Source organism: Ambystoma mexicanum, chromosome 1q (genome assembly GCF_040938575.1).
Source record: "Ambystoma mexicanum isolate Mex_15411 chromosome 1q, UKY_AmexF1_1, whole genome shotgun sequence".
Classification (NCBI taxonomy): Eukaryota; Metazoa; Chordata; class Amphibia; order Caudata; family Ambystomatidae; genus Ambystoma; species Ambystoma mexicanum.
The window spans coordinates 936,934,220-936,960,868 of record NC_090922.1 but is presented as its reverse complement, the minus strand read 5'-3'; the positions used below and the strand labels follow the sequence as shown (position 1 = coordinate 936,960,868).

Here is a 26,649-nt window from a genome sequence, read left to right as displayed (position 1 = left end):
ACAATAATACAGCAAGTGTCATATAGTATGATACAAAAGGAAAGGTACATTACAATAATCAGGCACCTATGGTATCAAAGAGTAGTGGATGTCCTGACAAAGATCATATGTCATTAGTCACTAGCCAGCTTTTAGTGTTCCCTGTTCATCCAACCAGGACTCTTCTTGCTGGGTTAAACCAGAAAGTCAGCTATATCACACAGGCTTCCTAACCTCAGCTTTCTGATTGCATAGTGATGTATATTATTGTGTTGTAAGAAGTGCAGACCTCCCGCAACGGAGCTGAGGTTGAGGTACGTGGGCCAACAATACTGAGGAAATGTATGTATCTCTGTTGCCACCTAATAATTCAGCTACAGATAATTGTTCCTGTATTCACAACTTTTGATCATCTCGTTCAGGCCCTGTGTCTCCGACTGCATCTTAATCTGCTGCTGGGAATTAGGTTGTTTCTTCCAATGATTGGATGTGAACTACTTATAAACTGTGATGCTGATCTTGTTGAACTGTCCATATGTCACAACTATGGTTTCAGTAATGTCTCGTACTTAAAGTTTACAACAAGCATTGCCAATGCCAACAGTTTCGGCTTTTGTGTAGGCATGGAAAACGCATTTGCCAGGCACAGCCATAGTGGTATTAACTGCCCATTGATGGTAGAGGGTGCACAATGGTGCGAGTATCTGGGCATCTAATAGCAGTGTCTGGCAAATGCCTAATATTTACACACAAACCAAAACTGTTGGCTTTGCCAATGCTTGCTTTTAACAGGAATGCAGTGAAGGACATGCAGAGTGCTCACAAATCGAGTGGCAGAAGGCAACCTGGTTAAGACATTGTATTCCATCAGGAGCCTGTTTACAACTCCAATTAAGCCATGAACTCTCAGAAGACTGCTTTGGAAAAACACTGGCAGGCACCTTGAGTGCAACGTTGGATGGTAAGGTTTAACTAGAGCAAGCTCAACGAGTTTCCACGAGGAGGTGTTTTGGGCAGGAACTCGGTGGGAATGGCCATAGGGATCAGCATGGTCATGGGCAGTCAATGGGGGCAAATAACTAAACGACACCTACACACTTTGTGTCCCTCCTCATATGGCATTTCTCCCTATCTGTACCCTAATGCAATAGTTTAGGCGACAGCTAGAAGCCAAAACTGAAAATGAGTATTCATCAATGTCCCACTCCACTGCCCCCTCCAATAGACCCTGTAAATGCTTCTAACAAATCGATTTTATATGAAAGAAACGAATTGTACTAGTCAGGGTACTCATAATAATAATAATTTGAGCCAATATAATTGTCTGATATTATTTCCACCATCAGTGCAAAAAGTGAGTTTTTGTCACAATTATGGCATACAAAGAAATATTAACATATATGTATAAAGCAAAAGTAGTACCAGAAATAAATCCCGTTATAAGGTATTGAACAGTAGCACATAAGGGACAATAATTCAAATCCTTACCAGGCGGGGTGTGGCTTTGTCCTCCCAGCCAATGGAGAGTCTCAGAACGGGGGCATTTCCATGTGGCAAACCCACCGCTCTGAGCCTCCTCATGGCTGGAGGCTGCCATCTCCCCCACTGGGGAACAAGGAAGTGTCCCCCACAGCCCTTTGCCTCAGATTTCCCTCCCTAGCCTCCGCACCACTTACCTTTGAAACACATTGTGTATTGGCGCAATATAAATCGGCTATCCTATCATATCATACCTTCTTCATTCTGGTGAGGTGCTGATCAGGAGCAGATGTGCAGGGTTTACTTCTGTCCCAGGCACGTCCGCTCCTGATCTGCAACACGCCACCATGGAAAGGGAGACAGGACTATATGTAGTGCTTTCTCGTGTTCCATGGCAGACCTTTTTTTTGTTTACTTTATTTTCAATATTTTAATGGCCGCCATGGAAAGGGAGAAGGGTAATGCCCCTCGTCTTGGGGCTTATTGCTTAAATAAAAACACAGATGATAATATAAAGGATATGATATTCATACAAAGCCAGAAGCTTATCAGCTCATCGTGAAAGATATTGCTAATGAGACTGTCAAAGACTTAAACAGGGAGTTTGAATAGGGAACATTGTTTCTGCTTTACACTTTATTAGAGCATGTTTTCTTTTCTTTAGACAATCTGTAAGTGTAATCACCATTAGAACATTGATAAGTTGGCAGTTCCATTGCAGATAATCCACTGAGGACAATAATGGCTGGCAAAAGTCCTTTGCCCCAACATTCCACTCTTTTCCCTTTGTCTCTCCTAGTTTTACACAGAACATTCTAGCCCCATCGAGTGAAACATTCTAATAGCAATAATGCCCCCCTCCTTGGGCCATTACCAAGTGATAATGTCCCTAGGAATGTGCCATTATTGCTTGAGTTGAAGCCTGCATTGCATGATTCTCCTTTGCTCTTCTCGATATTTCCAGCTCTGTAGCCACCCAGCTACTTGAAACCCATTATCTAGCTGCCTGTAAAGGCTGCATTCCAAGCTTCCCTTTGTGATGTGTACTCAGAGGCCACTGGAGAAGGTGACATGGACGAGTTTTGTCCCTTTTTCCCCTATAATAGCATTGGAGTCTGCACCAGAGAGCTACATGGTGTTCAAGGCGACCTTCTCGCTCGTTGCAAGCCCGTAAGTTCAGCTCGCAACCTCTAATTTCATTAGCGGTCACATACCTCACAATTAAGCCCTCTGCGTGGGTTCTGATCCTTTAAAAGAGAGGGCAGTCTCAAATATCACTGAGTAGAACTTCCAGATCCAAATACACCTTACAGCAACAGTGTTTTCCCTTCTTCTTTATTTCTGTATGTAAACGTTTTGAGTATGTCATCTTCACTAGAGTAGAGTACAGCCTTTGATATACCTCTCGGCAAGATTCATCAAACAATCCGGAGCAAACTCATTTGGGCCTCATTCCGGGTTTGGAGCTAACCATGGAGTAATTAGCTCCATGGTTGCCTCCGAAACCGTCCCAAATCCGGCATGGTGAATGGAGTAATTACCGTTCCATTCCAGGGTTGGAGGGCCCGGTAATTCCCCATTCACCTTTTGCCCTTCCCCATTCCCATTTCTGCCCCATAGGGCTCAATGGGAATGGGGAAGGAGGTAATTACGGCACCATAAATTATGGTACCGTAATTCCCTCCTAGGTACCTTTGCGGGTCCCGTACTTAAATCCTGCTAAAAGCAGAAGGTAAGGAAGGACCCGCAAAGGGAACTCGGAATACGGAGGTAAGGGATTACCGGCATCGGCACCCTTACCGGTGCCAGTAATCCCTTACCTCCAACCTCGTAATGACCCCCATTGTCAATAAAATAATTATAAAACATGAAAACAATGAACAGTCATGTATGGTCAGTCTCAGTTAATGCTTTCTTGCATAACTTTGCGATGTGGTGAGAGTAGAATGTTGGCATCTTTGAGGTCTTGCCATTCTCTTGTGCTTGGAATCACAGCTTTGAAGGTATCTTTCTTCGGACCGTACCAGTGATGTTTCCAGAAGGTTTATCCAGAGGCAGCAGGACCTGTCAATGAAAGAAACATTTATAAATCTTCTCCAAACTGGTATGCACTATGCAGAGGTGGACTGGGAACCATAAGAGGCCCTGGAAATGATTTTCAAAGTGTCCCCATATTACACATTTTCAGCAATCCCCCCCCATTTTCCTATGGAAAAAATTGGAAATACCACACAAAAGAGGCCCAGAGTGCAGAGGCCTACTGGGAAATCTACAGAGTTCCCTATAGGCCAGTCCGCCCTTGGCACTATGGTAGCCTCATGTTAGGCTGTGGTATAAACGAATATCATCACTGTCAAAAACATATACACAAAGTACTTGAACATATTGAAAAATTGGCCTAACTGCATACATAGGGCCTCATTACACGGTAGGCGGTGAGCCATGGCGCTATTAGCGCCATGGCTCATGCCGGTAAAATACCGGCACCGCCTTGGCGGAAAGGGGATTTACCGCCCCATTCCAAGGTTGGAGGGGCGGTAAATCCCCTTTCCGCCATTGCCCTTCCCCATTCCCATTTCTGCCCCTATGGGAATGGGGAAGGCGCTAATTACGCCACCGCAATTTTGCGGTGCCGTAATTAGCTCCGAGGTCCCTTAGCGGGTTGGATTTTAACACCTGCAAGAAGCAGGCGTTAAATCCTCCAACCCGCAAAGGACCTCGTAGTACGGCGGTAAGGGTTAACGGTCACCGTTGCCATTAACGGTGACCGTTAACCCTTACCGCCGTCCGTGTAATGAGGCCCATAATATCATATACAAGCACACCTCTGCTAGAATGCATTTACCCAAGACAATTCGGCCTAGCTGAACATAAAATACTGGTCTCACAACCTCTACACTACTCCTAGCAATAGAATGCAGCTACCCACCACAAAATTCGGTCGAGCTGCACATGCACTGAGTGCACCCACGCACTACTTACCACCTTACATTCTCCACTGACATGCACTATGTTTCCCGGAGGGCGTTCAACCCATAGCACGTTGAGATCATACCAATGGTGAAAGGCTCTATACAAATGCCCAATGACATAACATATCACTAGTTGTGCAGAGTGCTAATGTATACACAACAGTCCACGAAGATACTGTGGTGTTCCTTCATTGTGGACTTCCTTTTCTTGGTTACTTATGGATCCTTCAGTCTGCCCTGTTATTTGGCTCCCGGGGGCTGCTGTCCCCTGATAACTGCGCAGGCCACTCGTTGATCTTCTGCTGCTGCACTCAGCCTCCAGATTGTCTCCAATTCCGAATGGAGGTGAATCTTCCTGGGTGTCATGTCTTGGCTCACCCGTGCATCTCTGTTTTTAGCAAGCTCTACTATGACTTACAATATTTCAGTCCCATGTACTGCCTTTTAAAAAGCTTATTAATCCTATCCCAAAGTGTGGAGTTGATACAGCCAGGCAATCCTTTGCATATTGGCGATTCTGCTTCTTGCCTAACAGTACTCTTGAGTGTGGCACCACAGTGACCTTTTATTATTATTATTATGGTATTTAGTGAGCGCGGACCTGGCTTTGAGAAGCAACAGAGCACTTTACAATACATGCATGCACCTGACCAGGTCTTCACTGTGGAAAGGAAGTAATCTCAGGGGTGGGCAATGCCTGGCAAGTCACATATCAAGGTACCCCCCCCCAAGTTCTAGGAAGAGCTGAATTTATCAAATCTGGCACTCAAAATGCATCCATTGGGGTTCTTCCTGATGACCTTCAACAGTTCGAAAAATCATTATTGTAAGCAAGGATGTTCTCCTGTACTGAGGTTTCCTCTCTACGTTACTCCTCTAGTAACTGGATGGGTCAGGGATGCCACGCCCAGGGCAGTCATCGAAGTCCATGGCTAAGGGATGCATGTTTGCCAGCTCAGCCTTTCTTTCCCGCTGCCCCGTCTCATCTTCTCTGAGTCGTCTCCTGGCTTCTCCTCTATTGCTGGCAAAACCTGCTAGACTGATTACCGCACTCAGCCTCCTCAACCACACTACAGATACTCCATCAGGATAGCATCGAGCCGTGGCCTCCTCGAGGCCTAGGTAGTAGTATGGAACTATTTGGTAACACCCTCACCTGCCATCCTCTTCTGCTCCCCCCCTAGGGTTCAGTGTGCACTCCCTCCGCCCCCAGGCTTGCTCTGTGTTCACTCGTGCTCCCCAGTCTGCTTAAAGCCACTCTTTCTCCAGCCTACTCCCCTCACAATCCTGGGATGGTTTCGGGCTACCTCCTACTCTTCAACCCCATCCTCCTACTTCCCCTGTGCTGGATGAGGGCTCCCGTCTAGTCCTTCTCAGCTACCTCCTCCCCTGACCGCTGTAGAGCTGGTTCTGGGCTCCATCCTACACACCATCTCTCAGCCTCCACTCATCCCTTGGCTAGTTTTGGCCGCTTGACCACATACAAGTGTCTACGATCTTGTCAATGAAATAGGACTGGAATAGTTATTCTTTGTCCCATGTACAGTGTTTTGTGCCAAAACACATTCTGTCATTACCATCTATTACAAATACCAGCTGTACCTTACTTGTGCACTCTTCCCTGCGAGGGCGCCCCTATGACACTTTTTTGTGCCCCTTTTCCCGCCTCCTTTTCCACTGGAATGGGCCCACAATATATGGGGATCGGTTCGGAGTGGGAACAAGATACCTTCCTTGTGGCCCAGTCTGATCTCTGCTAGCCCTATTATGTATTCATGCCCAGGCAGGGGCTGTCTGTATTCATTGAGCCAGTCTGGAGAGGAGTGAAGGTTTTGGGTGGAAAGAGGGTGAATGCCACCTGCCCTGCGATAAACTGACCTTCAGCAAAGCCGATAGGAGCTCACACCGATAGATACCAAAGACATATTTCTCCCAGCTTCCAATGCCATCGCCACCTCTCCTCTCCTATCTCCTTCCGGCCTACTGCCTGACTTTCTTGCTCCCTCCGCCAATGATTGCAATCTTGGGATACTGTTGCTTATGACCTACTACTGCAACAATTCATCACTACCACTTCCTTTACCAACATTTGGAAAGTTTTCCACTAACTACTCTACAAAAACTCTAATCTGCACTTTAGTTCTCATTAAACTTGACGACATCTCAAACCTACTCCTTGGCCTTCGTCTCTACTCGTTCCTACCTCTCGACAAAGTCCTCAACTTTGCTACCCGCACTCTGTACAACCTACCCAGATCTTACCCACTTCTACCTACTGACAACATGCTGGTTGGCTCTCCATGCACAACCGCTCTATTTTGAAGTTTCTTTTTCTATTCTACAAATCTATCAATGGCTTGCTCCTCAGTACCTCTCTCGTTGTATCTCAATTTACTCACCATCTTGTTCCCTCCAATCATCCTCTGCACTCAACCTCACCATTCCATACCCTTTGTTACTTGCCCTTCTCAACTTGAACCCACTGCCCCTAACAATCAAAGCCAGCCCATCCGTGGATCTCTTCATTTTATATTTCAAATACATGTATAGCAGAGATCTGTCAAAAACAAAGAAATCTCAAGTTATGTTCGTTGGCAGGCAGAACAAAACCCCACCCCCCATTTTTGCATCCGGATACAAAAATCCCTAATCTCAAAACCACAGAAAGTTACCACCCTGTTGATGGTCTTTGCTGTCTGTCTAGCCGCAACAGCCAAAAAAGAAGTCACAGCCTACCTAAAATCACATCTGGAGGATGTGCATTCTTTGACCCGCGTCAATCCAATTTCTGTCATCCCCAAAGCCCGGTTCAGCACTTTTCAAAGTCTGAGATGAGAATAGAGTCAATCTATCATCGGCTTTTGACAAGGTGGGCCTGCCCACCATGCCCATGTTATTAGCATCTCTCCCAGGGGTCTAAGCGAGGATAATTCAAATAATTCTCTTTAGTGTTCTCCAACAGTGAGCAGAGTGTGGCAGTAGGTCACTTCATCTCACCTCCCAGAGGAGTTAACTGTAGGATCACCTCAGAGTTAATTTCTGGCTCCACTGCTTTTCAACATTTGAAACCACCTGCTCAGGGAGCACCACCTCTTTTTCCACTTCAATGAGTAGGGCGCACAGAGGCATATCTGCAGGTCTCAGGCTCAGAGGACCAGTTCCGTACCACGCTAATATTTTTGGAGATTCTCAAATCTTGAATGAATTTAAACAACCTATAATTTAACAGGTTCAAAACTAAATTCCTGGTAATGGGTCTGAAATAACAATGAGATCCTTTGCCTTGAGCCTACCTTCTTCACGGAAGGAAAGGCATTGCAGGTCCTAATGAGAAACCTTGGACGCGTAGCAGCAGATCGGTTGCTGTGATATTCAACTTTGGCGCGGTCTATAGGAGCAACCTTTACGCAGGCCTGCCATACTCCAAAATCCATGGTTCCAGAATGTTCAGAACACTGGTGATCAACTGATTTTCAGACTAAAGGAAGAACTAAACAATGCACCCAGTTGGGGGTCGACCAAAACACACAAACCCAATTACTGCGGTAGTAAGCAAAATATTTTTTATTCATTTATGTTTCTATACTTTTCTTTCAAATGTGACTGTTAGTAGTTTACAGTCCTTTCGTTCAATGAAACATTTCAATTTATTTCTATTTGTAGAACCAGCCACAAACATAGTTACCTCGCCACCCTTGACATACTGTAGGGGGGGGGTTACGGTGCAACTTAAATTAACCAGACATAGAGCTGATTAATCAGCAATTCAACAGAGGTGTTTGAAGCAAGGGTTACAGTGCACTTCAGAACAACCTTGTGTTGCCCCAGCAGCGAAAATGGCTTTGGGTGTGTCTGGCAACATAGCTAGAAAGCATGGCCAGAATAAGAAGGGTCTGAGTGAGGCACAACAATACATTAGGACTTGGTTGTACCTTACTGCGAGGGACCGGGAATTCCACAGGCATGGGCCAAAGATGTCAAATAGAATTCCTGAGCAGTTGAAGTGCCAGGGAGAGGGGGTATATTAGACTTTGCTTTGTTCATTGCTCTTCGAAGGGGTTTATGTGTTTTGGTTACCCCCAACTGGTTGAATTATTATTTTGCTCTCAAATTCTTGCTTGCCATATTTGTACCACCAAAAGATAAGTGGTGTGTTAGGGTCGGGCAATATGGGTTGGGGTGTGGTGGGGGCGTGGACAGGGAGCATAGGGCTACGGGGGTCTCCCTGCAGATGCTGGTGAATAAAACTTGTTAAAATGCATTTGAAACAAAAGAATTTGACCAGTTCAAATTCGATACAAACACATATAGGGGCCCGATTCACACAGTGTTTTTCAATGGGATTGCACTATGATATATTTCATTTATTTATATATTTATAAAGCGCCAATGCCCACCATCATCAGGGCGGATTCATAAACACAAGAGGACTTCAGAATTACAGGACAAAACATAGATGTCTAAGCTCATTTTCAAGAAACGTAATTCAGTCTGTCAGATGCATATAAGGGTGAAATTATTCGAACAAGAATGTTTTTAGAAGTTTCTGAAACAGCAAGTGGTGTATTTTCAAGCGTAGTTCCATGAGCAGCTCGCTCCATGATTGAGCTGCAAGGAAGGGAAAAGAAAACCCAGAGCTTGGAGCTCTTTTACATTTGGGAATGACTAGCTACCCACTAGTGATGGATCGGAGTTGTATGGAAGGTGTGTAAGATTTTATTCGCTCCTTAAGATGGATCACCATTGACACATTTTTGGACCAGAGAGAGGGCCTTAAAACATATTCTTGCTGACACAGTCAGCTGATGGAGATTCTTCATAGCATGAGGACTATGTTCCTTCCTTGGGATGCCACAAATAATGTGAACAGCTTTGTTTTGAAGCTTATACAATTTTTGCTTGCCCCAAACAGAAGGGCATTACAATAATCTAGAGGTGGCATAACAATTGATCTTAGCAGGATTTCCCGATTTTTGAAAGACAGAAGTGGTTTAGCATGTCTCAACACCGTCAGATTGTACTGCGAACTGCCAACCATGCTGTCAACATGTTCATCGGAACTGAGAGAAACTTCAACATGAACACCAAGCAACTTAACTGTATCCATAAAGTTTATGCGGTTCCCTTCGATGTTCATATGAGTGTATTCAGAGCTTGGTTCTGGTCTGCGTAGAGCCAAGGATTATTGGTCCAGTTTTGGCACAACCAATTGCTGGACATCCAACTTTTTACTGAGCCATAGATGTAGACTGGTCTAGCAGAGTCAACCTTATAGCTTCCGCTTAATTCCATCAGAAGTAGGGTGTCATCGGCATAGTTTGTAAAATGGATTCCCAAGGTGGTAAGAAGATCTCAGAGCGGCTTTATATAGAGTAAACCGTGTTGGAGACAAGCATGCTCCCTGCGAGACTCGAGAACGTATTTGCTCAACACCTCAGGAAGCGTCACTCCAGCACACCCGTAATTGTCTATTACTCAGAAAGGAACAGATCCAATTTGTAACCTCTCCTATAAAATGCTTCTGTGAATCAGGCCCCTAATCTGTTAATTCTGTACGAGTTTCACAATATATACAATCTTTTAACAAGGGCTATATAGCATGGTCTGTGAATAGTGGCCTCATTCCCATATAACTTACATCTGATGCATCTTATTGCTCACTGTTGTAGTATAAAAGCGAATAGTATATATTTTTTTGTTTGTGATCTGGTTTATAAGCAAACCTTACACAATAAATGGTATTCAATTCGAAAATAAAAAAAACAAAGCAAAATTAAAGGAAAGAAGGAGGAAGAAAAAGAGGATAAAAAAGAAAACAGACAGGTGTCAAAATCATCATAAATAAAATTACAATTCATAGAATTTGATACGGTACAACAAAGACAAAATCCAATTTGATCCAGATTTAAACTATACCCATATATCAATATAATGCAAAATGTAAAACCCTAGTTCATATGATTAAACGTTAAAAATTGAGACTATTCTACATACGTTGATGTGTCCAGAAAAGGTTCTAAAACAAATCTGATAGTAGAAATTGCCAAAGATAACTGATCGCCGGAAAATATCCTTGACTATAGAGCACAAGTGGAAACATAATATTCTGCAGTAAAAAACCTTAGTTTGTATTAAAATGGCTCTTACCTCATTCTCATTGTTCAGACCCATCTTTGACATGTCAACGATAAAGTAATGTTTGTTTGGCAAAATTATTTCAATCTCTTCAATCTGCAACCAAAACAACCAAAATGTATTTCTTTGCAGATGCCACCATTTGATGTTTCATGCAAAATATGTCATGTACAATACTGAGATATAGTTCAATTGTATATAGCCTTTACAAAACAATTGTTCTTGCAGTCATCATCTGAATTCAGACACCAAGGTTTACGTTGTGTGCTTAAGAAAAGGCACAGAGTTGCTGTCTACGGATCCAGAAACTGTCACAGTCAGGCTTTGTATAAAAAGTCTAATAGACTATGGGGTTCATTACAAGTTTGCTGGTATCCCGACGGTAATTCCGGCGGGATACCGGCAAACTGCCCCTACAGTTTCCATCGCCTGATATCCTGGTATTATCTGTATATTCAAGGTGGCAGAAACGCATGTAAATCCCCATTCCATGGAGTCCCGTAGGACTCCATTACTGACACCGGTAATACTGGAGCCGGTAATTCTGGCATTCATTTGTCAGTGGGGGTCTGATTTACCTGCAGGTCAGGCCTGGAGGTAGACCCATGGCCTCCACCGGCAAACTTGTGTTTCCCCAGTCCAGTAAAATTGCTGGTGCCAGAATAACTAGGCATTTTTCAGACAATTCGTCCAGACCATGGAATTTTGAAGACAAAAATATGGTGGCAATAAAAAACAACAACATTCTAGAGGAATATATTGTGATGCCATACGTACAATGTAATTGTACAAAAGAATGTGATAGTATGAATTAATAGCATATAAATATACAGAATGTACTCCAAAACATGGAAAATCGAACTAAAAGAGCAAGCATTTTAGTTTTGGCCCATAGGTGGTGTCCTAGAACCACCTATGAGAAAAACCTATTGACATAGGAATGTAGATGGGGGGTGGCATCCAAGGAGGTACACACAACCTCATGTGTACTAACACATTAAGGGGCCATCCCTATTCTAATCCCTATATGCATTACCACTGTCTCCCTGCCCATCATTGTTCAAAACACATCTAGGTAGGGTGTGTCTCTTTTAAAAGTATTCTTCATTAGTGGTTGGTGATGGGTCAGGATCTGTGTCTATTAATGGGGCGTGTTATGCTGGAGTATCTGGTTTCATTTGGAAGAATCACTCAGCTAGGCCAAAGCAGATATTTGCAGGTATAGGAACACTTACGCCTCCTGCATACACAGCATAAACCACACAGTTCATATGTATCTCAAATAACTATACCACATATAGTGGTTAACGCAAAGGAGTAGGTCTGAGTCTGGAAGGAGAAAGGTCTACATATCATTAGAAGAAGGTGCTATGCCCTATCCTTTCACTCTAAGAACAGTGAGGAATGTACCTACCCCTTACATGTGCACGCCCTGTGGGTTTGCCTAAATTAAAATGGACGCAACAAAATATGGCTGCATCCATGTTTAATGGTTTAGCCATTAGTGCTAACGTGTCTAGTGAAGTATGTCACTTGACAGCCGCCTTTGAATAGTGCAGCTGCCCTTAACACCCAGAGGTGCCCAGCCTCAGCCTGGGGGGTGGGGTGGGGGGTCTGCCTACCTTTCCCAAAACATTCCTAGGAAGCCTCGCTAAGGTCTTTGCCCCCGGATGAGCCAGGGTCTAAAACCCACCCTTATTTAAAAGCGCCCATATTGCCTTTCTGCTTTCCTGTACACAGAACCTGGCCGTTAATGGCTGCTCAGAGACTAGGGGAGAAATAAATGGGCTGCAAGGGTGTGGAAGGAGGAGACTGACACATGGGTGCCATGATTTGTATCAAAAACATTTATTAAATAAATGAGGGTTGGGGAAATACCTTCCTGATCCCTGATAGTGAGAAGGTTTCCCTGCCTCCAAATAATATTCTTAGGAGGCTGTCCGAATAGTGCAAAGACATAAGTCAAAGACATTTCCACTAGAGATCCCAGATTGATGCTACTGGGGGTGGAGGGTGATGAGGAAATGACACCATATGAAAGATTGCTCTTTTCAACCGCTACCGCAGTGATTAAGAGGAACATTGCAAAATTGTGGGGATCCAAAGTGTCGCTACAAGTTGAACAATGGATTACGGATGTTCATATGTGCATACCTATGGAGCAAAGAGTATACAGAGCACAAGGATGCCCGGAGAAGACTGGAAGGTTCTGGCCAAAAATGGGAGGATGCTGTATGAGCTCCAAGACTTGATTATTGTACATGGTGTGTAATGATAGTGCTGCTGTAGAGAATGTTACGTTATACGTATTGTGAGGGGCTGCTTGAAACCATTGTCTCCTGGCTGTTAATGAGAGTTGACTCCTACAAGAGTCTGTTGTTGTATGTCTAAACAAAACTAATAAAATGTGTTATTAAAAAAAAATAAACACCCATTTCCAGCCCTCACTCTAAGAACTTAAACCAATGTGTTGGCAGAGAGTTGGCCCTGTGTGGTTGTGCGCCCTGACTCCTGCTGATTCCTGCTTTCTGCTGCCTTTCCTGCATTGGAACTGCTGCCATACCTTGGCGAACCCCTGTGCAGCGTGTGCCTGCTGGAGCTGCCGGAGCTGCTGGAGCAGTGATTTTTCTATCTCTATTTCCTGTGGGCAGAGCGGACAGAAAAAAAAATCCACTCCTGACGTGGAGCGTCGTGGAGGGTTGGAAGAGTGTTTGCTGAGGGTACAGCAGGGGGCATGGAGTCTGCCGCCCCCTTCAACGTCAACTCTATTAATCGAACCCAAAGCCAGGTTTGTAGCGCTCAGAGTGATGACCCCCGATGTGAAGAATCCTTGGAGGCGCTGCAAACTTGAGTGCCGTCTGTGACCCCTCAATTGCCCGATAAAGGTACTATACTGAACTTGTCCCGACCTTTACCTCAAAATCCATCCCTAGAGCCCAGGCGCGAACTGCTTTTGGCTTTGTCCCCCCGCTCTTGTGTTGTCACCCCCCAGTAATGCTGCTACAACAGTGTTTGCTGCTCCACCCAAGGAGATTGCTGCCTCGCTCGAATCAGAACTGCCATCCAACAAAGATGCAGCTTTTTGTGAACTGGAACTCCTTGTTTCTCAGCCCCATGTCCCTGAAAGTCTGCCCTCAGCTGGCAAAGATTCTCATCTGCCGGATGATTAGCAGGACCTATTTAGTAATGAGTCCGGGAACGGCACGCAAGAAAAGGACCCAACAAACTAAATACTGCCTTCCACTTTAAATCGACCCACCCTAAACACGGTTGAGGGTTTGCAAGGTGTAGGATCAAACGCCATAATTCCCTCTGCTCCAGTAACAACGGGAGGCCCACGAGAGAAAACCTTGGCCCCAAATGACTAATGTAAGAAAGTGTGTTCGAAGAACACTCATGAGAAATTTCAAGACACATGCCAAAGACCTAGTCCTGCGAAAAGAACAGTTGGACCACTAACAAAAAACAGGAGTAAATCGATGGGGGAGGGAAAATCTTTAAAATGGCCATTTATAGACAAAGCAGCTGCCGTACAAGTAAAGCAAGAAGTGCTTCTCATAACTGTGACCATTGAAGAGCATAGCATTCAGTCCTCCCAAGAAAGCGTCTGGTTAGACATCTCTGATGTAGAATTAATGAGTAGTTGCCTAAACCAGAAGAAAGCTGACAGCGGAATGCCACAAATGCCATTGTCAAGTCAGAGAGGCCCACAGAAGAAATCGCTCCCGAGAATAGTGGCCTGTGTGGCAATGCACATCAAGGAATGGTATCAGAACCGACTATACAGCAAGAAAAAAACCTTTTTGAGGTGGAGAGAGTCCGGGCAAGTAAAAAACCTGATCCTCATAGTAATAGTACTCTTTGGAACTATTCTCCCCTGCCCATTGGTCCTAGTACAGACATGGAACCCCAGTGACTGTTCAGAGCTTTTAGAAAAGAGTGTAATTTCTCAGAGTTTCTCCCTCAAAGAGCTAGTCGTTTAGATCTATTATCAGTCCACGAAGAGGCGGACTGGTGCCTTCATCGAGGTGAGAAATGACAAATTGATGAAGTGGAAAATGACTCGTTTATTGAGGGTCGTGCGCCTCAAAAAAAGTTAAGGGATGGGGTAAAACCAACGAAAGGAGTGTGGAAGAATACAATTCCAGGGCTTTTTCGGAAAGAAGACTTGCTACTTGTTCTACTGGGATACTTAGTGCCCATGAAGGGCACTTGGAAGAGGTCCTGGAACTAGGAAATGAAGACACCCCAGACTCTCAAAGACACTGACTCTCTAAAGTAATCATTGGAAACGGATCAGGGGAAAGGGTTTCCCCTCAAAAACATGAATGCAAGGAATGTCATAATAAATTAGCTGATCAATGCGCCAACACAAAGGCCTCAATAGGCTCAATGGTGTCAATCACCCTGTCACCCTTCCTCAAATTGTATGAAGTGTTGAATAACAACTATAGAGTACATCTACTCTACTGGCACTCATGCAATCTACACTAATTGTTATAGAAGCTCACATGGAGGCTGCTTTAGAAAAAAGAGCGAAAGAAAAGGAAACAGATGGGGCCATACTCAAAACCTTGATCGATCTCATTGAAGATGCGATTGAGGATAAAGAAGCTTTTTTGTTGTGCTTTAGGAACACGATACAAATGATGAAACCTATGGCCTGAGCCCCTCAAAAACAATCCCTGAAGTAGCAGCAGTTGTGACAACAAACTTTGTAAAGGAGCCTGAAAAAAACGTGGCAACACCAGACAATCTAAATGCACAATTGCTGGAGTCAGTGGTGCCACATCAACCTAAGAATAGAACCGATATAAACTCTGTTCTACTACATCAGGAGAAAACGGTGGCAGGCTTTTTAGTCCCAAAGGATCTTGTTGGAAGATGTAATGAAGGTGCATCGATGTTGGTGTGCCGAGAGCCAGGAATCCACTGTGTAGCGACCCTAAGTGCCACCGGGCCCGCTGCTTCTCTAACCCTTCCAGAAGCTGGTACTACAGGAAGTACAAATCAGTTCCCCCTATTCACCATAGAGGGGCAAAGAGACCAGAGAGTGCAAAAACCAGCACCTAAGAAACTAACTCAGGGCCAAAACACAGACAAGATCTAAAGCCCCCCCCAAAATGGAGAAACAAAACAGGTGCTGAGAAAATGGCACCATGGCTTTCAACTGCACTCCAAGAAGTAGTAGAAATTACCGTAAACCGGGATGTAGCTCAACAGACTGTTGATAAAACTCAATGAAAACTGCCCATGGAAAAAGAAAAAGAAAAAACATCTGATCTCCTTAGAGGTGGTACAAATGCAGCTGTCCACCTCTGATGGAAATAAGTCAGATTATGAGATAGAGTCAGACGTCATCATCTGTTCAACGGACGAAGAAGCTGCCGATTCCCTACCACCAAAAAATAAAAAACCGGACCGTTTTAAAACCTTAAAGGAAAAAAGAGTACCTTGATTCAAGATCAAAAGCAGCTGTAAAGCAATCTAAACAAGCAAACATGATGGAAATGGTGGTCGAGAGATCAAAACAAAATAGACGATCATGTCTGAGAACCCAAGATACCATGAACAAACACATGAAATTCCTGCCCTCAAGTACTAAAAAACATGAGAGGAGACCAATAGATTTGACCAAGGAAAAATACCCTACGTCTAAAGTGTATTTGGAAAGAGTACTAAAGACAGACGATGGACTGATTTTAAACCGAGCAAACATAATGGCTCTTCTCCATACCATTCCAGGGTTGCGGGTGATTGAACCCAAAGATATAAAGATTGTTGACTTTCTAAACAAAGAGGAGAATGACAGAGTGTGTCTTTATATGACCGCAAGGGCATTAACCTCCATGCTCATCAACGCAACGGACGACAGCCAAGCCTTGGCTTCAATATATGAGAAGAGAAGGGCTCATGGAAAGCTAAGGAGCGGCCAAAAGACGAGGAGTTGCACTTTAGTCGCAACCTTAAAAAACAAACGTCTCTATCAGAAGAAGAGTTGGACAAACCAACTAGATACTCGCCAAAGCCTTTTTCTGGCCCACGCGCCTTCAGAAAAACTATTAGTGGTCTGAAAACAGATGAACCTAGCCTGCCTTACGGAACCGGTATTAAGGGTACATCATCTAAGGACGAATCCTGGGATTGGTTGGCCCAAACTCCGCCTATGCTGGTTAAACAATAGACCGACTGCCCGGAGCCCCCCAGAGTATGGCGTTTTGGCTCCTGGAATTCCAGAGGTTTCCTCCATCTTTTTCAAGCAATGGATCCCATCATACTTTTTTGTAGATAAAGCCACTTTTTTAAACGTATAGTCTCTAAAAGTCATGCGCAGTGAATTGAGTGACCACTGCCTCATAATACTGTCCTATGCATGGCCATACTACATCCATCCAGTAAATACAATGAGAACTTGGTGGGATTGTAAACTCCTGATTGACCCCAGTGGGACTCATTTGAAGATTGATATAAGATCTACACCCGCTTTAGCAGTGTGTTTAGCTGACTGGAGTGCCAGCCAAGAAGAAAGCGTGGAGTACCAATCCTGCCTAATGTACTTTAAAAACACCTCTAACACTGTAGAAAGAGGAAGAATAACCCAAAAACACTGGTTTGATAAGGAAATGAGAGACACAAAATGTCAACTATCAAAAGACTTGAGAAAACTAAAGTCACTTCCTCCAATCTCCAGATTGACCAAAAAGAAAGAACTAAAACAGAGGTACAGCCAGTGGATAAAGTTCCATTACATGCACATGTACCAAACGGATGGTGAACAAATGCTGCAGGCAATGTTTAATAAAAACGTGAGTCAAATATGAACTCTGTTAAATGGAAATGACTCTGACACAAGAGCGTGGCAATTAAATTCCGTTTTAGAAGATAACTGGGTGACCCATTTCAGGTCTTTATATGGATCTACTAATCCTGAAATAACTCCTTCAGAAGAGAGGCCTGCAAATAACATCCCATGGACTATAAAAACCTATAAAGAAGAAATAAGAGCAATTATTGCTAAATCAAGTACTTCAAGAGCCCCGGGCCCCGACAGGCTATCTAAAGCCATCATTAAATTAGCACTTGACCTATGGACGGATTTTTTTGTGTCGAATTGTTCGACAGAATAAAACAACAAAAAATAATCCCGACCAAGGCAGTAGTTGTGCTGATTTATAAGAAAGGGGACAGAGGCGATCCCGCAAACTACTGCCCAATCATGTTACTTGATGTCCTAGGCAAAGTTTTCACTGGCATTTTTCTTAAAAGACTAAAGGATGGAAAAGCGAAACAGCAAATTTTGACCCACAGCAGACGGGATTCATAAATAATGTAGATTGTGGACTGAACCTCTTATTAATTAGCTTTCTAAAAAGAAAGACATTGAAGCCAATGAACACGTTTACATGGCATGCATTGACATGGAGGCCGCTTTTTGACAGCGTGGACCATTGGAATTTATGGACAAAACTGAAAAATAAAACCTGCCCTGCTGCACTTTTGGAAGCCATTAAAGCCCTGCATACCGAAACAACTCTGCAGATTCACCTGGATCATAAAGGAAAGTTATCCAAAGAAATTGAAAACTGCAGAGGCCTAAAACAAGGTTGCCCCCTTGCAGCGATTCTCTATAACTCTTTCATTAGTGACATAGCAGAAGTACTAGAACTGCCAAGATCATGTTCCCCAAAAATAAATGGAACAACTGTGGGTCATCCACTTTACGCCGATGACCTAGTTTAGTTAGATCGTACCCAATTGGGCCTGCAGAAGAAGTTAGATGCACTCCAGGCCTACATAACAGGAAACGGATTAAAGATCAATATAATAAAATCTGAGATACTAATCCTCAACAAACCAAGAGCTAGAGCAAAAAGATCTTTCATTTGGGCCCTTGGTCTGGCCACGCTTAGTGTAATAAAAGCAACGAGATACCTGAGAATTACGATCAGCGCAGACAGCGGAGACTCCCCGTGGAAGATAAGTCTCCTGCAGAAAATTAAACAACTTACAGCGCAAGGCCTCATAATAAGGAAAACATTTGGAAAGTTTTCCTTACAACCTGTGATTACGTACTACATCCAAAAAGTAGCCCCCTTCTTGACATATGCTGGTGAAGCAGGCTTGAACTTCCCCAAAACATTCTGGGATCAATTGGAAAGTAAATACTGGTGGTGAGTCCTGCAGCTTCCAAATACAGTACCTATAGGAATTATAAGATGTGAGTGGCGAGCTCTGTCGACCTTTAGAAAGGTCGCAGGAGGTGATTGTCCATCCCAATATCAAATAATTAAAATTAAAGAAGATGGAATGACCTTTTGGCCAATGAACAAGTGGAGAGACTTGTGTGTAACCTTATTGGACAATCTGGGCTTTTCCACTGATTTCTTGTATGAACACCCAAAAAAGCAAAAAAGGTGAAGGAAGCCTTGCTAACTGCAGACTGGGCAGACTGGGCAGAATCAGAAGCAAAATGATCTGAATCGAAATGGCATACCTGTCTGCGGTTTTGACTAGACAGCCTTCTATTACTGCTGACTACCTTAAAAAATTCCTATGCCCAAAGTTTCAAGACCTGATTTCGGCTAAACATCTTAAGGACTAACAAATTGTTATCCAAATATAGCTTGACAAGGGATAACAAATGTTTCTGCCACCAGAAAACTGAAACCTTACAACACCTGAGTAAGGAGAGAACTACCATTCTGTTGGAAAAGCTGAACAAAGTTCATGGTTTGAACGCAGAGTCATGGTGGAAAGCCGTGTATGGTGGTCAATCATATGCAGTCACTTGAGCACTAGGATCATACCTGAATCGTAGCTTCAGTTACAAAGGGCTTTTCTTCCCTTCCCCTTGGTTTCTCCCCAGTGAATTTCACAGTCAACCTGGCGCCTGTCTCTCCCAAATACTGTGACTAAGAAAATTCTTCTTGCCTTCTCCTTGATTTCACAGCCAACCCGGTACATCGTCCAGCCAGGTACTGTGACTAGGAAGAATGCGTTGGCTCTCTCTTCATATGTGAGTGAGTCCCATGCTTTTGCCTTCTCTGAGCTTTTAATTGTGTTTTTTTTTTGTTTTACTACTGCTTTGTTGGTCACAGCCAACCTGGTATGCTATCCTGCCAGGTACTGTAATTATGAAGAACTCATGCACACATTACAATGGGAAGTTGTATATATAATCTTGCAACCATCTATGGATGCTGTTAGAATAGTGTTATTTAGATGTATTTCTATTATCCTATACTCAATCATACATTATTGGGATGATGCTAATGAACTTCCTGTTCGTGTTGCCCCTTTTAAACCCACAGATGAATGGTCCAGTCTTCCATCAGTGGAAATTACCATGCCTCAGGGGATTCCCACTGGCTACTAATTCTCCTTTCCCAGATTGAAGGGCGCAATCATCGCGACATGCACTCACAGCCCACCAGGACCACCACCATTGTTGAAAAACCTTGTAGGCATACCAGCCTTTTTTCTTCCTTGGGTCTGCAATCCCCTGCCTATTCCCTTAAGTAATGTATTATTTATTGTTTCCAACCAGACAATTGATTATATTCCCCTAACCCATTGCGCTGTCGGTCTCCCCACTGAGGGATGGCGTCTGGGTCTTTCAGCTTTTGCAGTTGAAATGGGCCCCCAAGCAGCTGCCCCTATGTTGTCAGTCTTATGACACTGACACCTATTGGTAATCTGTAGCTTTTAACCACCTCACTGTATTATTTTGACTTCATTATTGATTTAAGCACTTAACAGGTGCCTTGGCCTATTCTTCTAATCTGTAAAGCCAGGGGTGACCAACAAACATCGCAAAGAAATGGGCCCCCACCATCCCTGACACATCTTCAACCAGCCCTGCTCCCCCTTCCCTCTCAATACTCTGAGGCCAGCTAGGAAGCTGAATAGCTATTTCACCTTCCCTTTGGCCACCAGTCGTACCGTTCACCCCATTTCAGAGGCTCTTTACTTTCATGATGCTATGTTAATCTCTGGAGAGGTGGGCCATCTAAAAGCTGAGACCAGAATTTAAGAATTTGGCTTTATCAAAGTTAGTCTGCTAATATCGCATGCATAGGCTTTTGTACTCTGCATGTTTGATGCTGCTGCCGCTCCATAACGAGAGCTATTGGCTGGCAACACACCTTCTGCCTCAAAGTGGGAAGGCTTCACTCCTCCCTAGCCAAGGGCCGGCTCTGCCCATGCAGCCAGGTCGAGTCAACAAAACCCAACATTTCGGGAGGGGGCTAGAGCCTGATCTGCTCAATGGTGTTGCACCATGCGTGTCTTTCACCAAAGCCCTGTTAAAAACAAACATTGGCAAAGCCAACTGATTTGGCTTGTGCATAAGTATTAGGCATTTGCCAGGAACTGCTATTAGATGCTCAGGTACTCAAACCAATTTGCACCTGCTACCATCAACGGCCAGTTAATACCAATACAGCAGTGCCTTTACCATGCCTACTTGAAAGCCCAAACTGTTAGCATTGCCAATGCGTGTTTTGCTTTACCCATGTTGAACAGGACTATACATCAAGGTTAAAGCAAACATACTACTTGGCCAAATTGGGCCACATTGAATTTAGGCCAATCCAGCCAGTAATAACCCTTATGGTGCACAGTCAGCCTGAACATACTTTCTGTGGCATGGCATGTTTACTGGCTGGGACGTACATGATAATAATGGCATATAGTGGTGCAGCCGGCATGAACCACATGGGAACAACCAGCATGAATATATTTTTATAGTAGCATATGTTGTGTGCAACAGAGGCATGAAATGTATTGGAAAATGGTCCTGTGCACGGTGGGTGACTTGCAACTATAGGTTTTTCCATGTGCTTCTATACAAAACCAATTGCAAACTGTATGGATTTGTACCCAATTTTACAAAGAAAGTGCTGTAACATGTTTAATTGTAACCGATTGTTTCAAACATTTTCTTGGTAGTGAGAAACCCCCTCAACAACCCTTTTTTGGTTTGGGCGCATTTAAGTCTCTTCAATTCAGGAATTCACCAGCCTCCACTGTACATCATCTATCTGTCACTGTGTATGATGTGTGTTTAAATGCGCACATAGGGCAGGGTCCTCCTTAATGCTGGCGTCATGCACCAAATGTCATCATGCCATCCTATATATATTTATACATATGATAGAAAGGTTAATCTGGCATAGACCTTCAGTAGGGAAATCTAACATTGCTCTTTGCTGTAGTTGATTTGCATTTGTAGTAATAAACCATATTTGGGTTCCTCCCCACAAACTCAAGGGGAGATTTCTCGAGTCCCCTGTTTGCGAAGGTGCCGCCTCTGGCCCAGTGCGTAAAATCAAAAGGGTGCCTCACCAAATGTTTTACCCCAGGCCTCAACACATCTTATGACAGCCCTGCCTCCCTTGACCCCCTTCTACTAATCCAGAATCGGACTGCCAGACTTATCCTTGGCCTCAAGCCCAAGGACTGGATCTCCCCAGCCCTAAAATCTCTCCACTGGCACCTGGTTGCTGCGAGGATTACGTTCAGGACCCTCTGCATCATCCACAAGGCTTTCAGGGGTCTGGGACCCCACTACATCCAACTCTTTCTCCCTAAATACCTCCCTGCTAGAGCCCTTCGGTCCTCTAGCTCCAACTCTCTGCTGATCATATGTTTTTCCAAACAGAGAGTGGGGGGTAGATCCCTTTCCTCCGTAAATGCTTCTCTCGGGAATGGACTCTCAAGTCTGGTCTCAGACTTGAGCTGGTTCTCCTTCAGTTCTGGAAGCTTCTCCAGACCCTCCTTGTCTCTTCCTCCTTCCCTCTCCCCCTCCCCTGCTAATGTCCCCCTCTTCTTCTTGACTGGCTGCCTGGTTCCTTCAGAGTATATAGGGCACCAGGACCTCCTCGACCAGTCTACCCCTGCACTTGGTCTCCCCTGACCCCCCCCAACTTGCACTTGCCCTATGGTCTCCCTCCTGTGCACTAGCCTGGCTGAGCCTGCACCCCTTGAGCCCTTCCATCCCGTCCTTCGCACTTAGCATGTGGGCCTTCTTCCCCTGCGCACTCTGTATTCCCCTAGTGCTGTCCACCTGGCCTCCCCTGGCACTCTTAACCTACTGGCCCTTCCGCCATGACTACTGGCACTTCCGCCTCTCCCCTCTCCCCCACTTCTTATTACTTGCACGATCCGAAATTCACAAGGCCTAGTAGGACCGTTTTTATTTTTTCTTCATCCCTTTTTACTTCCCCTCCCCCAACCCTCCTGGCTTGTTGCGCCCTGAAACACATTGGCCATCATTACAACCCCGGCGCTAAAGCATGGCGCTATTAGCACCATGGTTGGTGCCGGTGTTGTAATGAGTCCGCCATGGTGGAATGGGGAAATACTGCCCCATTCCAAGGTTGGCGGGCGGTATTTCTCCATTTAACCAGTAGCGAGGTCCCTTTGCGGCACGCTACTTTAACAGCTGGTAAAACCAGCCGTTAAGGTCGGGTCCCGCAAAGGGACCTTGTAATCAGGCGTTAAGAGTTTAACGGCACCGACGCCTTTTACGGTGCCGTTAAACCCTTAACGCCGGGGTCGTAATGACCCCCATTGTGTCTAGGCGCATTATAAATATCCAATAAATACAAATAAAAAAATGTTACCTTTCATCGCAGACCTGCTCTTATTCTCAGAAACTTTGAACATGCTTTACAGATATTTAGTCTGGCCAATCTCGCGAGATATATATGCCGGAAAACATCTATACCTAAAGCCAAACGTGTGCTTTTCATCACAGAAACTGGTGATGTGTTCTATGTTTATGAAAAGAGTTGCTGTGCTCACTCAAAGAAAAGCCATTACACTAGTTGTCCCATCATTAATGCCTTAAGTCATCTTTTCTATATATCTACATCTATTTGGCTCGGGTTTCTCTGGCAATTTAGGGATTGTTGAACGCATGCTGTGACACCATTTTAGTTTTTTATATGACAACCTAACATGTGAAAAAGAACTATATTTGAATCAATGAAGCACATAAATTGGTGCTCATTTTCTTGAACTGAGTAATTTGATGGCGGGGACCTGTTACGTAAACATTTGAACGTAAGCGGGTGCCTGCTGCCAAAATGTCATCATTTGCACTATGCAGTGCAAAGTGAGTAAACATTTACTTTTCACTGTGAGCGCTGCTTGCCATGTCACGCCTGGTAAGCAGTTTTCACAAATACGTGAGCATGCCGGGGAGGGGTTAATTGTAATTGTACAGGCTCCCTGCCATGCGTGCAAGGGATCACCAGCATTTGTGCCGACATGAAAATCTGTGCCGGTGCAGATGCTGGAGCATTTGTATGGCAGAGAGGAAGGGAGCATCGCAGATGTGACGTGGTGTGAATGGAAGGCGTTAAAGCCTTACACAAGGCTTATACGCCTTCCACTCACATTAGGGCTCTCATGAACATGAGCTCCCTTGTGTTTTATATTCCCCAATAGTAGCCATCTGAGTGAGCAAATGAGTTTCCGGCAGCTTTCTGCCGGCAGAAATTTGTTGTAAAGCTGGCAGAATGCTAACTTTATTAGGGTTCTTTCTGCCAGCGGAAAACCAGCAGATTTTGGCCACCGCCAAACTCTAAATGAACCCCTGAATCTACTCTTTTTCCTCCCTCTGATATCCCAATAGTAGAACTGTATGCAACAGTAATTTGGCACTATTACCAGTTCAAAAAACATTGGGCCGTAAACCATGGCGCTATTAGCGCCATGGTTCATGCCGGTAATTTACCGGTACCGCCTTGGTGGAAAGGGGAATTACCACCCCATTCCAAGGTTGGCGGGGCGGTAATTCCCCCTTCCACCATTGCCCTTCCCCATTCCCATTTTTGCCCCATAGGGCATACTGGGAATGGGGAAGGCGCTAACTACGGTACCGCAAATTGCGGTACCGTAATTAGCTACCTGGGTCCCTTTGCGGGTTGGTTTTTAACGCCTGCAAAAAGCAGGCGTTAAATTCCCCAACCCGCAAAGGGACCTCGTAGTAAGGCGGTAAAGATTTACCGGTACCGGTAAAATACCGGTACCGGTAAACCCTTACCGCCTACCGTGTAATGAGGCCCATTGTCTTCACAAACAGTGGCAAAAATATATTGTTGTAATTTGTTGGCTGCTACCCGATGTGCCTCCCAGAGGGTGAATTGAGTGAGATCCGACAGGCTCACTGCCCCTCCAACCAATTGATGGCGTTTTTAGTTTGACAGTTAAGCTTCATTGTATTGCTCAGTTGGTTTCTTGTTCTTTTCTCTTTCTAATGTAAGAAGTTGTCAGTTTTCAGTTCGAAAAAGGAGGTAGCCAATGCCGCCCACTCTCTTTGCTCCAATCGTGTTAGGAAAGTCTGCAGGCAATGCAAGAGTACTAGTTCTTTTTTTTTTTAACCGTGTTTTTATTAATTTTCCAAACGTAACATTGTATAAATTTAATTCCCCCCCTCCCCTCTGGAAAAGTTCAGTCCATTTTCTTTCTTTCGGGAATTTGCTGATTCAACTTAGCTGCTTCAGTTGAAGAGGTCCAGTATCCTTATTTTATGTGGGTACCATTGTTCATTGTAGTCCGTCTGGAGGTACCCCAGGGCTATACCCCAGTACGTTCTGAACTTTTGATGTTCCCCCTGGATAGAGCAAGCTATTCGCTCCATCGCTAGGTATGACCATCCATACTCTTCTCATCCAATCCACTGCGAGTGGGGGGCTTTTTGGTTTCCACCTATAAGCTATTTCCATCCATGCCCCTATCAGTAGACCCATAAAGTTCCTTTTCTGAGTCACGTTCCACCGTTTGTCCCTGGGGTCCCAGAGGCCCCCTAGCCACACTTCTTCCCCTATGTCCTTCGCCGTTGGGAACATTCCCTGCATTTGAGTTGTCACCTCTCCCCAGAATGAACTTAGGCTCGGGCAGTCCCACCAGACATGTCGCCAGTCTCCTCGACCTCCACATTCTCTCCAGCATCTATCTGGGGTAGTGCTATACATTGAGTGTAGTCAGTTTAGTTTAGTTTAGTTTATTATTTGTATAGCGCCGCCTGGCCCTAGGGCATCCAGGCGCTTGCGATGAATACAACAAGAATAATACAACAGAAATGTACAAACCGATTACATATTTACAAATTTACAGTCTTGGTGCATGCTAGTAAGGTAGGGCTAGGCAGTTTACGTTTCTTTGGATAGAAGCCAAATTTTGGTGTTGTGTCTAAATCTGTGAAAGGAAGGTTCTGATCTCAGCTCGAGTGGAAGTGAATTCCAAAGTTTGGAGGCAAGCACGGGTCTGGCGTGTAGTGCCATTGCATCATCATTTTCATCCCCATTTCCCTGGTTTGAATGGCTTTAGTGAGCTTCGGTATTGTGCCCCATATATATTCCCACCTGTCCATGGGGAGTAGGGTTTTGAGTGTTTTCTCCCACCTTTTTATGTATTGCCACTTTACTGTTTCTGCTTGTGCGTTTAGGTATTTATATGTATTGGAGACGAACTTGCGAGTACCTGTGTGAGTCATTATGTACGTTTCAAACGGGGTTAAAGCTCTTGTCACCGCGGTTTGTATGTGCTGCATACTCAACCAATGGTGTAGTTGTTCATATTTGTATCTGTCTCTGGTGGACAGACTCAGCTGTGTCTCGCATTTCGCAAATGTTTTGATCTGCTGGTCTTGAAACAAATCTACCATTTTACACCCCGCCTAATCCCATTTCCGAAATGCCCCCTTTTCCATTCCTGGAGGGAATTCCGGGTTTTTAAGTAGTGCTATAAAGGGGGATGGTTCCTTTGTTAGGGTCCCATTCTGTGTGGCTTTGTCCCATACGCTCATGGTCAATTTCATTATTTCACTTATATGGACATTAGGGTGTCTGTGTTGTTTGCTGATCCATAGGAGGTGTCTGGTGGGTGTTGTCGCCACCGCCCTATCCTTTGCTTCCCAAATTTTCTCTGCATTTTCCGATATCCATTCTTTCAGGACCCATAGCTGTGCGGCTTTGTAGTATTTCCTGAAGTGTGGGAGGGCACACCCCCCCTTTTTTCTATGGGCTGTCAGGACCGCGCTTGATATCCTAGGGGTTTTATTCTGCCATATGTA

The 26,649-nt window shown here is 44.5% G+C and overlaps 1 protein-coding gene across 1 annotated transcript in view; it reads right to left on the bottom strand.

Annotated features, from left to right (window-relative positions):
* Positions 1 to 2,777: 2,777 nt before the first annotated feature.
* Positions 2,778 to 26,649, bottom strand: part of LOC138539396 (uricase-like) — a 266,075-nt gene continuing 242,203 nt past the window's right edge. The window contains exons 7-8 of the mRNA XM_069641602.1: positions 10,578 to 10,661; positions 2,778 to 3,522 (exon numbers count right to left, since the gene is read on the bottom strand). Coding sequence (XP_069497703.1) covers positions 3,448 to 3,522; positions 10,578 to 10,661 — 159 coding nt within the window. The 3' untranslated portion in view covers positions 2,778 to 3,447. The remainder of the gene's footprint in view (positions 3,523 to 10,577; positions 10,662 to 26,649) is intronic.